At 46.4% G+C, this 17276-nt stretch overlaps 1 protein-coding gene across 3 annotated transcripts in view; it reads left to right on the plus strand.

The window, feature by feature from the left end:
- The window catches only part of SMC6 (structural maintenance of chromosomes 6), a 918345-nt gene that overhangs the window by 143313 nt on the left and 757756 nt on the right, over window positions 1–17276 (plus strand). For all 3 annotated transcript variants that reach the window (XM_085610645.1, XM_085610644.1, XM_085610643.1), the window contains exon 11: window positions 4946–5092. In XM_085610645.1, coding sequence (XP_085466771.1) covers window positions 4946–5092 — 147 coding nt within the window. The remainder of the gene's footprint in view (window positions 1–4945; window positions 5093–17276) is intronic.

A 17276-nucleotide genomic window follows, 5' to 3' on the forward strand; every position in this document is an offset into this window, starting at 1 on the left:
AATCATCTTTGCTGATGGATCTGTTGACGCCAGTTCCGTCGACGAGGTCAACGACGTTGTCGTCGCAGTGAGTCCTGTATTTCAGTTGTGATGGTTCTGAGGCTTCTTCGGCTCCTAACCAGATCACAAATGCAAATCCCACAGTGAAGCCTCCTGATTCAGTGCAATTCACATTGGGGCCGACTGTCTAATACATTTCTGATCTCCTGGGTGATGGTCCCAGACCTTTTGATTTGGCAGATGTATGCCAACATGACTTGTGAAAATGAGATTGGGTGCTATTTGGGAGAGGTGAAGATCAGAGGACTCTGGTTCAATCAGATTGTCATCTCAACATCAGCCTGTTGGAGGTTCGTGCCATCCAGCTAGCTCTGAAAGCGTTCCTGCCACCCATCCGGGGGATACTTGTGTAGGTCTTCTCAGACAACACAGCCTACCCAGGGTACTGCAGCATAGGCCGAGTAGTGTTCTGGATCCTGTGCCAGGAAGCACCGCACCTCTGAATGTGACTAGATCAGCAGAAGATTTTCCTGGTGACCAGCCGCATAGCAGGATTTCTGAACACCGGTGTATACGAACTCCGCTAGCGTTGTTAGGCAGACCATGAATGGCATCTTCATCCCGAATTGGCACAAAGCATCTTCGAACAGTGGGGCATGCTCTTGCTCTGTTCATCACTGCCATGAATGCACAGTGCTAAAATTATTGCATACTGGAGTCCCTCGAGGGATGTCACTGGGAAAAAGTTTCTGCCCGTCCTGGGACATGGTTTCCACCATTGCCTTCCCTGCCTAGAGTTCTGGGGGAATTCTTGACAGGCCATGCCAGTTGTCTTGATAGCCCCTGACTGGGCTACGAGGGTATAGTATTTAGAGATTTCAGGTCTGAGTACTTGCCGTCCTATCTGGCTACCCTTTCAGGAGGACTTCCTATATCGGGAACAAGAAGGGATCCTGCTCCCAAGTATAATCGCCCTACACCTACCAAAATGCAGCTGGACATCCTTCAATAAAATGTATGTATTTTGGATGTGGGGAGAAATTTGTGGCTTGGTGTGAGACCCATTATTTCAGATGTTGTTTTCTTTTTGACACTGTCTCAACACAGCCTTGCAGTTGACTATATGCTAGCCCTTTTGGCCTTTTTATGTTGATCAGATTAGCGATCTCTTGCAAATCACCTGTTAAACATTTCCTGAGGGGGTCTAAGTCGCAATGTTCTTCCAGAACCCTTCATGCTGCAGTGGAACCTCAGTTTAGCCCTCACATTTCCTATGTGCACGCCATTTGAACTGATGCATTATTGCTTCTAATGGCTTCAAAGGATCAAAACAATCTTTCTCATCGCTATCACTTCTATGCACCTGTTAGTGAAGTGCAGCCTTTTTTTCTCCTAGAATCTCTCAAAAGAGGAGAGGCTTCATCCAAAAAGAACCTTGAGCTTTTACATTGATCACACAACAGAACACTGTGTGAACGACCAGCTCTTCTTGGATTTCTCTAGTACCAAAAATGATAAAGCCATGTAAAAGGTTGGTTTTCTTTTTGCAATGGCCAACAAAGAACCCCTTGAAGGCCTGTGGGCCCTTTCTGCCATTATTCAGATTCAGTCTGTTATCTGGAGGTATTCTAAATGTGAGGCATCTGTAGTTAGACAAGAGTATCCACCAGAAAGAGTGTTATCAAAGGTAAGTACCTTCTTCAGGTGCCCTGAACATTCTGGCAGGCACAACAATAATTTCAACAATGTGAGCCGTACAACAAGGTGACCTTTTGAGGTATTTAAAGATCTACAGCCAGACCGTCTCAAGATAGATCGAGGATCATCTGTGTTCAAATAGTGACTCCTTTCTTTTCCCCAGCCCTCTATTCCACAACATCCATCAAGGGATAAGTTAGGTTTTTTTCAACACTAATAGCTGAAAATAACTTCTGGTGAGTAAGTACTCTCAACAGTCGGTGAATTACTGCTTCAAGTGTGAACAGCTGCATCTTTCTCCATCCACCCAAAAAAGATAGACCCAATTGGGGCTATCCTCCTCTACGTTCGGCGGAGGTAGGTGCCTTTAATTGCCAAAAGCAATTTAGAAGAATTTCCAGTCTCGGAACTAGAGAGATAAAAATACTATGTCTATTCCTAAGAAGGATGATTTGCTGAGTCTGATCCTGGGCAGGCCCATACAGTTTGAGTTGACAATATAGGAGGGCAATTTGAATAAATAATATTAGATTTAAAGGATTATTCAAAACCCGGTCATGGGTGTTTGCTCCATTGCTCCCAAGATAAAATTATGGAAGCTAAATCCAAACCCAAGGAAATCTTTCACTTGGTAAAAAAATGCACTAGATTAAACACAGCCATACCCCTGCCAAAAACGCAAGATCAGTGCAACGAGCTAGCGGAATTCTTCCATAATAAAGTTTCCCAGATTTATTCTTCTTTTCCGACAGTAGCTTCAAATTCTGGAGGAGCTGAGCAAACACTCTCGAGACACTCCACTCTCCCAGACCAACCAACTCTTGAACATTTCCCACCTCTAGACCTCGACACCTTGAATAAACTGGCTTGGCAAGTCAAATCTGGCTCTCCACTTGACCCAGCTCCACCGGAGATCATGTTGCGGGCAAGTCAAACCACTCTGCCCGTAATCTTGGATCTATTAAATTCCTCCATCTCATCTTGCATAGTGCCCACTGTATGGAAAAGAGCCATGGTACGGGCACTGTTAAAAAAACCGAATCTTGACCCAGAAGATCACGCCAGTTATCGCCCAATCTCATTGCTCCCTTGGGCAAGTAAGATCTTGGAAAAACACATAAATACCCAGCTAATTCAGTTTCTTGAGAACAACCTGCTATTAGACACGACCCAGACAGGCTTTAGACCCAAGCATGGAACTGAAACAGCGCTGTTGGCAGTCACCGAAGAGTCACGGAGGATACTGGATCAAGGAGGATCAGTGGCAGTGATCCTCCTTGACCTAAGTGCAGCCTTCGACACGGTCAGTTACACCACCTTACTGAACCGTCTCCTCAACATCGGGGTAACAGGCAATGCACTGAGGTGGCTTGATTCTTTCCTGACTAACAGATCTTTCCAGATCTTTGACGGGGACACAGTGTCAGTCAGCAAATCACTGAGTTGCGGGGTTCCGCAGGGCTCCTCCTTGAGCCCTGCGTTGTTCAACATATACATGAGACCACTGGCTGGGGTCGTCGAACCGCACGGTATTAAGATCATATCATACGCAGACGATACCCAGCTAGTGGTTTCATTGACGCAGGAGGGCAACAGGCAAACCCCGCAAGGCCTGATGAAATGTCTAGAGGAGGTTAAAGGGTGGATGACAGCTTCCTCCTTAAAGCTCAACGGGGATAAAACTGAGCTTATGCTCCTGGGCCCAGTGTCGCCAGTGCCATTTATCTCCTTATGGCCTTCCTGCCTGGGCACTCCCCCTACCCCCAAAGAAAGTGTAAAGAGCCTGGGAATTTGGTTGGACAAAAGTCTTACATTTACCCCCCAGGCCACTAAGCTATCTGCCACATGCTTCGGCCTGCTCAGAACACTCAGGAAAGTTTTGCCCCTTTTACCAATGGAGGCCAAACAGGTGGCAGTACAAGGCCTGATACAGTCCCGGCTGGATTTTAATAACGCTCTCTACGTGGGAGCCCCTGAGATGACCCTACGGAAGCTACAGGTGGTGCAGAACTGCGCAGCCCGTACCCTGCTTAAGATCCCACGTACGCAGTCAGCCAGACCTGGACTAAAAAGTCTACACTGGCTGCCGGTGAAGCAGAGAGTGGCTTTTAAGGCATTGTGTATTTCACATCGAGCCTTCTGGAAAACAGGTCCAGCAATAAATGACAACCTAGTCACCCGCTACCACCCAAGCAGAAATCTTCGCTCCACGGAGGCTTTCTTGGCCGTGGTGCCGAAAGTTAAGAGAGCTAGAACTGGAGGCAGGATGTTCACCCTGAACGCCTCTAAACTGTGGAACTCACTTCCTCTACAACTCCGGTCCAACCCTAACTTGCTCTCCTTTCGCAAACAACTGAAGACCCTTCTGTTTGCCAGGTCCAACGAGTCCTAAACTTCTGCTGCACCTCCCAGCCCTGTCTACATGCCTAGCGCTTGGACGCCCGTGGGGCAGCAATCGCGCTATACAAATCGATATACAATACAATATACAATACAAAGGGGTAGGAGTAAGGATGGCCGACCCAGTCAAAGGGCCATGCCTTCACCACAAGGGATGGGGAGGGGAATATCTTATTTCAGCCCCCACCTGGGAGGTAGATTAAGGCGTTTGGGGGAGGTGGAGAAGCCCACTAGATAAGTGACTGCTGTTTTTTAAAGAAATGTTTGTGGGTAGCCCACCCTGGCAATGGGCCGCGCGCCCACCACAAAGTGGGTAATATGTTGTTTCTGTTCTAGTTTACCCTGGAGGTGCCGGAAAACCCACTAGACAACAGGGGTTTCAAAATGGCACCAACAAAAAAAAAAAAAGGATGGGACAGCCCACCCTGCCATTGACCCATACCGTCACCTTGGAATCCTTACGTCTTTAGCTACATTTTGGCTATATTTTTCTCGGTGCCAACCAGGGGAAATGCACAAACTCTTGGTATCTATAGAATTCCTAGGATGTTGGGGGCGGGGGGGAAAGGGGGTGGGAGGGTGAGTCGTACATTTGGTGTGGATTCCTTATTTGGAAAAAAGTTATGAAGGTATAAACATGAAGTACCCCAAATATCAAAAAGGGGCTCAGTATTGGGAGAAGAAAAGCAACAGCAGCGAAGGCGTTAATATTCAATTTGTGTACACCAAATAAGTTGGTTTTCCTTAGTAATGTTATTAATTATCAGATACTTATTCTTAAATGTACTATTCCATTTAAGTTAACCTCATTCTAATCTGGACTTTTAATCAATGTACTTTTATTTAGTGCAAAGTAAATGAAGCAGAAGACAAATTCAGGACTATTCAGAGCCAGTTGGAGAAGATAAGTGAAGAAGCTCAAGAACTGAAACCACTTTTAATTTCGACGAAAGCAGATGTTCAAACAAGGAAGAAGGCATTCAATGAAGCAGAGGTGAGTTAACACTTTGCTGGATTTTTAAGCTCCTCAGATGGTAGGACTCTTAGGTACGGCTGCTTTGCAATTTAAGATACTTCTTATTCCTCCAATTGGAAAAGAACAGCAGACTAAGGATGTGCATCCTAGCAGCATTCTAGATTTACAGCGTTAAAGTAATGGTTAGTGGGTCAATCATATATTACCTTCGTAATCAGCACCAGTCCACTCGATTTGAGTTATCGGCTCTCCTATGCAGTCTAGGACTGTTGCATAGCAATTAACACCATCGCTCGTGTGCTGTTTTTGCTAGTTTGTGCTGTAGATACACATGCTTTGCATACTCCTGCCATCTAGTGTCTGGTCCGGATGTTTGCAAGTTGTTTTTCTTCGAAGAAGTCTTTCCTAGTCATGAGGTTAGGTGGCTCCTCCGTTCGGTGATAGTGCGCATGGTCATCAACTCCATTGTTAGATTGTTTTTTTCCTCCTTCGGGTTCGGACGTGTATTGCTGCACTCCGGTTTGAAACCGTTCTTCGGGTTCCCCTCAATGCGCAATCCTCTCTACCCTCGAGGGTATTGTTTCATATACATTTCCCACTTTTCCGCGTATCGTTTTGGTCAATGGAATCTTCTTTTCGATCGGAAACTGTGTTGAATCAGCTCTCCATCGATGGAACGGACACCGTTTAAATTATGCTCTCAGTGCCACGCAAAGTATCCGCTCACTGACTCACACAAAGTGTGTAACTTGTGCTTGTCTCCGGAGCACAAGGAAGAATACTGCAACGCTTGCAGATCTTTTCGATCGAAGAAAACTCTTCGCAGTCGTCAGGCTCGACATCAGGAGATGCAGCGTCAGAGCATCGAAGACACGCCGGACATCTTTGGTGAAGACTCCGGCAAGAAGATGTTGGTGCATCAGTGGCAGAGGAGGAAGAAGTCTTCTCCGTGCAGAAGACCTGTGCCCCTCCAAATCACCCACATAAATACACAAGGCTTAGGCACCACCTCTGCCTTCTGGCCAAGGTCAGCACCGAGACGATGTGTCCGACGCCACGCCTCCAGGCCCAACTCCCAAGTCAAGCCTTCCAGCTCGGTACTTAGTCAGCAAAAATCCTCGTCAGAACCGAAGCCCTTCGGTTCCAAACAGAAATCCGTCTTGGAACTGAAACCCTCCACGCCGAAAGTGAAACAGCCTTCGGAGCTGAATTCTTCCGTACTGAAAAGCCAGCCCACACCAGTGCTGAAACCGAAAGATGTCCCTTTGGATCTAAATTTAGACATTGTTCCGCTTAAAATGGCAAACAAGACTGTATATTAACCCAGAAACAGATCATATTCATACTAAACTACCTCAGAGACACAAGCTTCCTGAAGAGGACACTCATTTAAGGATTCCTTTAAAAAAGAAGTCTGTTGCTTCTAGTCCTTTTCATCCACCACCACCATCCCCTCAACCACCCCCCACTCCACCTTCAAATCCTCTGCAAATCACACCTCCGGATTCTCCACAATCTCACCATGATGCCGATGATATTGATAATGTGGGTACATATTTACCAGTAGATCCATGGTCTGATTAAACAATTGATCCCCCAGCAACTAATGACCCAGACCTTTACCCTGCCAAGCCATCTCCTCCAGATGACAATGTATCCTTTCAAGAACTCATTACCAGGGCTGCACAAAATATCATGGGGTGGCACTGCACAAAGAATCATTAGAGAAGGATTTTTTGTTCTACACTTTAGGATCCACACATAGGTCATCACAAACACTTCCTGTGCTTAAGGGCATGATGAGGCGCGCTGATTAAATTTATAAAGACCCCGTGCATGCACACATCTTGACTCCTACAGTTGACAAGAAGTATAAGGCCTCCCCAACAGATCCAGTATTTATCAAGGGCTAGTTGCCACTAAATTAGCTTATAGTGTTGTATGCTCGTTAGCGGGCTAATTCCCAAACATCAGGGGAATCTCCTCCACCAGATAAAGAGTCCAAGTTAATAGTCACTTCTGGCAAGTGCGTAGCTGCTCAACATGCCAATCACTGGCGCATTGCAAATATGCAGGGCCTTTTAGCCAGGTATGACAGGGCTCACTGGGATGAAATGAAGAAATTGCTTCAATATCTCCTAGATGAGCATAAAGCAAAAGCCAAGATTTGGTAAATTAGGGAAAGCTTATTTCCAATTCTTCCATAAGGTGTGCTCCAAATGCTGCTGATACTGCAGCCAGAGAGCTCAACACTAGCATTTTCCTTAGGAGACATGCTTTGGAAAGGATCTCCGGGTTTAAGCCTGAGGTCCAACAGTTCATTCTAAACACAGCATTTGATAAGAAACATCTGTTCGAGGCATATGAGCTGCAGATTACACACTGTGCATAGATCGCCATCTGGTGTTGGGCCCGGATGTTTGCAGTTGTTTTTCCTCTTGGAAAGTCTTTGGAAGTCACGAGGTATGTGACTCCTCCTTTGGATCATACTGCGCATGGACTTCGGCTCCATCCTCAGATTGTTTTTTTCTGACTGCTTCCCATACCTCGCTTTCGGGCCCGGTTAAGAAGCCCATCAAGCTCGAGCCAGCCTGTCGTTGGTGCCGAGAAACACTCCTCCGCACCGGCGCCGAAAAAGATGGCCTCCTCCTCCTCCTCCGCGCCGAGCTCCACACCGAAGCACTCGGCTCCGAAGACAAGCACTAGCTCCTCGGTACCGACACCATCCCCGGAGCCGAGCCAAAAATCCAAAGCCCTCGACACCCACACCTCGAAGCCGAAAGTCATCTCGGAGCCGAGGAAACAAACAGTCATTTCTAAGCCACACAGTTCAAAACAACGAACCGATGCCGACTCCAAGACTAAAAAACCTACCGCTCCAACACCTTCGGCGCCGACGGATCGGCCCCTCACAGAGGAACTATTTCGGCCCGATCCACTACAAAAAACACTTGTCAAAGACCCTAAAACTGGACATGTGATGCTCAGCATCAAAATGAGACCGCTGGACAAGCCTGTCTCAGCTCCACCTCCAAAGAGAAGAGACTTTGCTACCTCCTCCTTGCGAATACCTTCACCCCCCTCCTCCACCTCCTCCTCCGCCCCTCCTCCTCATCATTCCCCCACACCCTCTCCGGATGAGGATGATGAAGATGTCTACGATGACACAGGGGACGAACCCCACTCCTACAGGCTCCCCAGACCCATGGGATGACTACAACATTCCAGACTTCCTTAACGTCCCTCAAGACGACCTTTACCCTTCAACACCGTCCCCTCCCCCCCCTCCCCGGAAGACACAATGGGGTTTATCCAACTACTCCATAGGGCTGCACATTATCACGGAGTTGATCTCCATACAGACCCCGTGGAGGAGGACGTCCTCCTAGACACCTTTGACACTACACACAGGGCCACTTCCATTCTGCCCATGCTTAAAGGGGTTATCAAGCACGTGCCGGAGGTCTTTAAAGACCCGGTCAGACCCCACCTACATCAGAGTGCCCGCACCACTAGACTCCCTAGTAGTCTCCACTGCAAGGAAGCGTGCAAACTCCCAGGCATCATGCGACGCACCACCACCTGATAAGGAGTCCAAACTCCTAGATGCCACTGGCAAGCGTACTGCATCCCAGGCTGCCAACATTTGGCGCGTTGCAAACACACAAGCGCTTTTGGCCAGATATGACAGGGCACATTGTGATGAACTGGAAGCCATAATGCAACACCTCCCTGACAAATATAAGAATAGAGCCAACGAGCTAATCCGGGAGGGTAAAACCATTACCAACACCTCCATTCGCTGAGCCCTCGATGTAGCTGACACCACCTCTAGGGCAATTAACACCAGCGTCCTCCTCCGTAGGCATGCCTGGCTACGAATTTCAGGTTTCAAACCCGAGGTGCAGGCTTCCATCTTGAACCACCCCTTTGACCAGGATTATCCGTTTGGCCCAAACGTTGACGTTGCCCTGGAAAAAATGAAAAAAGACACAGATACGGCGAAGTCTATGGGAGCCTTACAGTCGCACCCTCCCAGGCGCTCCTTTCGCCGCTCTTCCTTTCGAAGCACCTCCAGAGGCTACTCCTCCGACAGCGCTTCCACTTCCTATAAAGCCCCTACCCAATCCACCTTCACTAGGGGTTACCAGAGAGGCGGCTACAGGGGTAACAACAATTAAGGCAGAGGCAAAACTAACACCTCCCGCTCTGCCTCCACCCCTGCCCAATGACTCTTTCCCCCCCCCCCCCCCCCCCCCCACTTCCCCCAGACCATCCCACTCCGGTCGGGGCAGACTCCAAAATTTCCTTCCTGTCTGGACTACTATCACCTCAGACAAATGGGTAACACAAATAATTTGGTCAAGCTACTGCCTCAAACTAACGTCTACCCCCCCAAACAATCCACCCAAACAACGCCCAATGTCACAGGAACATTTGTCACTTCTAAAGCAGGAGGTACTCTCCCTCCTACAAAAGAGGGCGATAGAACTAGTTCCTGCCCACCAACAAAATAAGGGAATTTACTCCCTATATTTTCTCATACCAAAAAAAGACGACACTATAAGGCCCATCCTGGACCTCAGACCCCTAAACCACTATATACACTCAGACCATTTCCACATGGTCACACTCCAGCAGGCACTTCCCCCTGCTCTCCCAGAACGACTTCCTTGCCAACCTAGACCTCAAGGACTCCTATTTCCACATTCCTGTTCACAAGCCTCACAGGAAGTTTCTCAGATTTGTAGTGGACGGTCAACACTATCAGTTCAAAGTGCTCCCATTCGGAGTCACCACAGCACCACGGGTGTTTACCAAGTGCCTAGCAGTAGTGGCAGCACACTTGCGAAGACAACACATCCACGTCTTCCCATACCTAGACGACTGGCTCATAAAAGCCAACTCATACGACCAGTGTGTACAACACACTCACGCCACTATCCAACTACTTCACCAACTAGGCTTCACAGTAAACCATTCAAAGTCCCATCTACAACCGTCCCACGTAAAGCAATACCTCGATGCCACCATAGACACCTCAAAAGCACTAGCCTATCCCAGTCCTGCCAGGATAGCAAACATTCAGGATCTACGCGCCAAATTTCACATAGAATACTCTCTTCCAGCTCGAGTGTTCATGCAACTTCTAGGAATGATGGCCTCTTGCATATTCATAGTACCTCACGCAAGACTCTAGATGCGTCCTCTCCAAGAGTGCTTAGCGCACCAATGGAACCAGGCGCAGGGTCAACTGACAGATCTGGTGTTGGTAGACGGTCGTGCCCATCACTCTCTGCAGCGGTGGACCACCAAAAACCTTTCCAAAGGGCGACCGTTCCTGGACCCGGTTCCTCAGATAGTACTGACCGCGGACGCATCGCTCTCCGGCTGGGGAGCTCACCTCCTACATCACACCATGCAGGGCAGGTGGACACCTCAACAAAAGTTACTCCACATCAACCATCTGGAGTTAATAGCCATATTTTTAGCCCTAAAATCTTTTCAAACACAGATTTCAGGCAAGGCAGTCCTAGTCCGCACAGACAACATGACAGCCATGTACTATATACAAAAACAAGGCGGCACACACTCTCCACAGATCTCTCAGCTAGCACAGAGCATATGGAGATGGGCCATACCACTGAAAATCTTTCTCCTAGCCCAACATGTCCCAGGAGTCCAAAACACTATGGCAGATCTGCTCAGGAGACAAACGCAACAACTCCACGAGTGGGAACTCCACCCACAAGTTCTTCACCCGTACTTTCAAATGTGGGGGCATCCACAGATAGACCTCTTCGCCACCCATGAAAACGCCAAATGCCCAAGCTTCGCCGCCAGATATCCACACCCATTGTCCAAAGGCAATGCGATATATGGATGAACTGGTCAGGCAGATTTGCATACGCTTTTCCGCCTCTCCCACTCATTCCATTAGTGGTGCGCAAACTACAACAACACTCCCTCACACTAATCCTAGTAGCTCCAACTTGGGCCAGACAACCGTGGTACACCACACTGCTGGAACTACCTGTAGTACCGCACCAAATGTTACACCTCTCTCCACACCTCTTAACCCAGAACCATGGAGAGATCAGGCACCCGGACCCAGCTCAGCTCAACCTTGCTATCTGGCTCCTGAAATCCTAGAATTTGGTTATCTAAATCTTCCCCCTGACTGCATGAACGTCATTAAAGAAGCTAGGCGACCCACCACTAGAGCGTGCAACGCAGCCAAGTGGAAACGTTTTGTTGTCTATTGTCACAACAATACCATCAATCCCCTAGATGTGTCCATTCAATACATCATAGGCTATTTACTACACCTACAAAGATGCAATCTAGCCTATATGTCCATTAGACTGCACCTTGCAGCCATAGCAGCTTATCTACAAAACGGGCAACATCTATCACTTTTTAGAGTATCTGCCATTAAATCCTTCATGGAAGGCCTCAAAAGAATAATTCCCCCCAGAGTGCGACCCTCACCTGTCTGGAACCTCAATATCGTTCTCACAAGACTAATGGAGCCTCTCTTTGAACCTCCACACAAATGTGAACTTTAATTCGTAACATGGAAAACTGCTTTTCTTGTAGCCATTACTTCCCTCAGAAGGGTCAGTGAGCTACAAGCACTCACCATTCAAGAACCCTTTCTGCAAATGCACCATAACAAGGTTGTTCTCCGCACTAATCCAAAATTCCTCCCTAAAGTCATTTCTCCCTTTCACCTAAACCAATCTGTGGAACTGCCCGTATTCTTCTCACAGCCACAGACCATTGCAGAAAGAGCTCTACACACACTAGATGTCAAACAAGCCTTACTCTACTACATTGAGAGGACACAACCCTTTCGTAAGACCAAACAACTGTTCGTGTCTGTCTCACCACCACACAAAGGAAACCCCATCTCCAAATCTGGGATAGCTAGGTGGATTGTTAAATGCATACAGATTTGCTACCACAAAGCAAAACGCACGCTCACTGTTCCCTCCTAAAGCCCACTCTGCACGTAAAATAGGGACTGTCATGGCATTCTTAGGGAACATCCCCTTAGATGATATCTGCAAAGCAGCTACATGGTCTACACCGCACACTTTCACTAAACACTATTGTGTAGATGTGCAAACTAAACAACAAGCTAGTGTTGGCCAGGCGGGCCTAAAAACACTGTTTCAAACAACTGCAACAGATACTGGTGGTCGCCGCTAGGAGCGAGTACTGCTATGTAATCTATGCACAGTGTGTAATCTGCAGCTCATATGCCTTGAACGGAATATGCTACTTACCAGTATGCATCTGTTCTTGACATGTAGAGCTGCAGATCTACACACGCCCACCCACCTCCCCGGCTACCTTTATCTGTTCCAGTTTATCTTATTTAGATACAGCACACATGGGCATCTTCACTGCTTATTACTACGCTCCATCATTTCCCTGCTGGCGAAAAACAATCTTGAGGATGGAGCCGAAGCCCATGCGCAGTATGATCCAAAGACTTTCCAAGAGGAAAAACAACTGCAAACATCCGGGCCCAACACCAGATGGCGATCTATGCACAGTGTGTAGATCTGCAGCTCTACATGCCAAGAACAGATGCATACCGGTAAGAAACCTATTCCTTTTGGTCCTCATGTCGGCAGGCATTAGAAAAAATGGAAAAGGACACTGAAGTGGCAAAATCCACGAGAGCACTCCAGTTTCCTTTAAACAGAGGCTCCCTTTGTCGTTCCTTTTACCGACCAGGGTACTAAACCACATCCTCAGATCAGAATACCTCCACCTACAAAGGTAATAACCAGTCCTCTCCCTCAAGAGGCTTTTTACGAGGAGGTTATAGAGGGAACAACTCTAAAGGTAGGGTGAAGGTCACACAATTCATAACTCCCCTTCCCCTAATAAGCAGGGACTTACCCACGCTTCACCCCGACTATACAACACCTGTCGGGGGAAGACTTCTACATTTTCTCCCCATTTGGCAATTTATAACAGACAAATGGGTGATTGGAATTATCCAACATGGTTATTGCCTGGAACTTACTAGCAATCCTCCAAACATACCACCTCGCTCTCACAAATTGCCTCCAGAACACCTGCAATTGCTCCAACAGGAAGTACAAACTCTTTTACTTAAGGGAGCTATAGATCCAGTTCCAGTACAGTACCAAGGTTCAGGGGTTTACTCTCTGTATTTTCTGATTTCCAGCAAGGATGGTTCCCGAAGACCTATTCTGGATCTCAGAGAGATAAACCAATATATACTGTCAAAACACTTTCACATGGTGACCCTTCAACAGGTACTTCCGCTTTTTCAGAAGGCAGATTTTATGCCTACTCTAGACTTAAAAGACGCATATTTTCATGTTCCAATTTACCCAGCTCATCGCAAATACCTCAGATTTGTGATAGCAGGCAATATTTACCAATTCAAAGTACTTCCCTTTGGAGTGACTACAGCGCCCAAAGTATTTACCAAATGTCTGGCAGTAGTCGCGGCTCATCTCAGTAGACGGCATATTCATGTCTTTCCCCTATCCAGACAACTGGCTCATCAAAGCGAGCACTTACCAAAACTGTCAACGACGTACTCAAATGACAATAGACCTACTTCATCAACTGGGCTTTAAGGTAAATGCACAAAAATCTCACCTGCATCCTTCGCTGATGCAATCTTATGCAGGAGCCACTCTAGACCGTCAAAGCGCTAGCTTCTCCCAATATAGCCAGAATTCACAACATTCGGTCTGATACTACAGTTTCAGTCCAACTAAGTCTTACCAGCCAGAGTGTTCATGCAAATGCTGGGAATGATGGCGTCTTGCCCCGCAATTAAACCCTATGCAATACTTCTCATGCGTCCCCTACAAGAGTGCTCGGCACGGCAGTGGAATCAGTCTCAGGGTCAATTAACCGATCTAATGTTGGTAGACGGCTATACCCATTGCTCTCTGCAGTGGTGGAACCCACAAAATGTATCAAAAGAAAGGCCTTTCATCGACCGAATTCCACAGATACTGCTCACAGCAGACTCATCTCTTACAGGTTGGAGTGCCCGTCTCCAAGATTACACAAAACAAGGCGTGTGGCGCAACAAGCACAGGAGTCTCCACATAAACTATCTAGATCTTCTAGCAGTTTTTCTAGCGCTCAAAGCTATTCAAACTCACCTAATAGACAAAACTGTCCTAGTCTGAACAGACAACATGACCGCAATGTATTATGTGCAAAAGCAGGGAGGGACGTACTCTCAAGCAATGAAAATCCTAGGGTCTATACAATTACCGGAAGTACCAGTAAGCGAAAGAGCAGAAAAACTAAAAGAAACAAAACAACACAACCTCCAAGTTGTAACCTAAACCGGGGCGGTGATGGTCAACCTGTTTGGTAAGAATTGGCAGACAGAGTGCGTCTAAGGGCAAATCCCTTTTAGGACGTAATCCGTCACTCACCAATGGTGACATGCTTCATCATAGGGACTCTCCTCCCAAAGGAAAATCCTAGTTCCTTTGGGGGCTAAAACCCCCTCACTGTGAGGGAGGAGCTCAGGGATGTTTTGTTTAAAGTGTCAGAGGATCGACTAAATCCACATATGATGAGCCAAGATGTATGAGTGAGGATGCAGCGCAAACAATATAGGAAAATTGGTGAATATGTGAAAACAAGTGATGGTTAAAACTGGCTAGGAGGCATCAAAAATATGCTTTAATCAGGAAATGCCCACTGTCAGGATTAAAAAAGCAGTGAATACACCTACGGTATGGATTTAAACCGCTATGGTGTACATTTAGATGGTCAACATGTTTCAGCCCTAGAAGACCCAAACTGGATCAGGCTTTCGTCAGGACCTTACAAAACAAGCTACTGCAAAAAGTGAAGTGAAAGAAACTGAAAAGGATATGGGGCCAGAACACTGTCAATGGCCTCTCATAACACCTGCTGATACCTGTAATAGAAAGTAGATGACATGCATCAGGTATATGCACAATCGTGTCAGCAATGTGAAAACGCACTGAAAATAATCTGTACAACCAATCTTGATAAAAAAGAAATAAACACCTTACCCGCCAAAGTAGGGTACAGGACCTCACCTCAACCTGGCTACCTCTCAGGAAGGCAGCACCGCTCTACAAAGAATATAATTAAAATTTGTAGAGTGCAAATACAGGTAGGTAAACACTCAAAAGAAATTAAACCTGATCGTACAGTGGTAAAAGTAACCACCTGTATCAATCATGTAAGCTGTGCTTGGAGCTGTTAACAAAGGGAGGGGGGTTCACACACAAAAATATCAGTAGTAAATGACCGTTACAGTGGGTCTGATACGACAATACAAGCAGCAAAAGGCTATTACACAAATAGCCATTTTCCCTCTGTAAAAAATGCACGCTCTCCATAACAACTATATTCATAATAATGGAGAGGAACATAATACAATATTAGTTTTGACTAAAATGGAACTAACCATCGTGTCATCTCATGGTTTATGAAAAAAGGAAGGTGGGACCATATCACTAATGCCTAGCGATAGAACATAGTCTAGTTCCCAAAGATTCCCCAAACCAAGGCGATTATACTGTCGACCTGAAGTGAACGCTACGAGTGGACCAAAGATTACCACCGCGCTCACCTATCCGTCGGTACCACTGGACCCAGAGAGCTTGCTGCCAGAGGTACGTATGCTCCGAAAACCCCGCTCTTAAGTACTCTCTCGATGAGTCAGTAATCCGTGTCCGGTGGTGCTAGAATCGCACATGCTCAATAATTTTAAGCGCTAGTGCGCAAGCGCGAAACTAGAAATACTACACTTAGCGCGTGCGCCGCTTTGGAATGCCCACGAACGCTATCATAGAGGTGCTATGCTGCATTGCAAGTAAGAAAACTGTTCGTCTAACTAGGTAGTTATGACACAGTGTCTCTGCAGTCATAAAGAGAGCACACGTGAAACTACGAAGAACAACCAAGGATTTGGATAGAAATAAACTAATAGAACAGTGGTGTCATATACTATATATTAAAACACTCCCATGCACTCGCTCAGTGATACAGACATAAATGCGAGGAGCGAAAGTCATCAACTAAAGCAAAACCTCCAAAGTAGCAGACAACAAGTCCACTCAACACAATTATTGTACATATATTACTAGAGCCTACCATCTGAAGGGCGCATACTCATATAAGCCCAACACAGTGGCTCTATGATGAACAAACTTGTATCCTACTCAAAAACACACTTTTTTCAAAAAAGGTTTACATGAAGATACAAAGATAGGTAAACCCATGCCGATAGCGTATGTGAATAATGATAACTACTGGAAAGTATCATGTGTTAAGGTATCAACAGCGGGCAAGATGAAAAAAACCTTTGTTATGTATCCCAATTGCTGATAGATGGTATATGAACAAGATTCAGTACAGGGTTAGAACTACTCATAAGGAGACCCAAGGAATATCATCATTGAGGCCAGACTGGTGGGTGTCTAATTTATAAACCCAACGTTGTTCCTTCTTGAATAGAAAAGCGGAAATGTCTGTCATATGTGTGGGAATATATGGGTGTTCTAACACAGTCCATTTAAGGTCTTGAGGAGTGTGGCATGCTGTAACAAAATGTTGGTAGAAACTTTCTTGCTCTTATGTTCCAGGATACGTGTCTTCACTCTCCGTGTCGTCATCCCAACATATCGGAGTGAACAGGGACATGTAATCAGATAGATTAAATTAGTGCTATTGCAGTTTGTATGATCAGTCAGAATCCATGGTCTTGATGTACCAATATCAATCTCAGTGGTATGTGCAGTATGTGCACACGCCGCACAACTACCACAAGGGAAATGACCACGTACAGCTGGTAGACTCCACAGTGTATCCTGATGGTGCATGGCGGTCTCACGCGGACGAGTGTGTATAAGTCTATCTCTGATGTTGATGCTTCGTTTGAAGGCAAAGAGGGGACGTGGTAGGGGTGTAGTACCAATATTTAGTATCTTCCAGTTTTTCAAAATGCATTTCTTGATCTGATTAGAAAAACTACAAAAGGTGTTGACACAAGTTAGTCTGTTAATCGCCTCCTTGGGGCTGCTAGGTTCCAGCAATGCTGCTCTGTTGTTATTTGCCGCACGTTTTAGAGATTGTTTAACCAATTTCTTGGGATAATGTCTGGTGACAAGCTGATTCGACAGTACTTTGGCATGTTCACGGT

The sequence above is a fragment of the Triturus cristatus genome, chromosome 6 (genome assembly GCF_964204655.1).
Source record: "Triturus cristatus chromosome 6, aTriCri1.1, whole genome shotgun sequence".
In the NCBI taxonomy this organism is placed as follows: domain Eukaryota; kingdom Metazoa; phylum Chordata; class Amphibia; order Caudata; family Salamandridae; genus Triturus; species Triturus cristatus.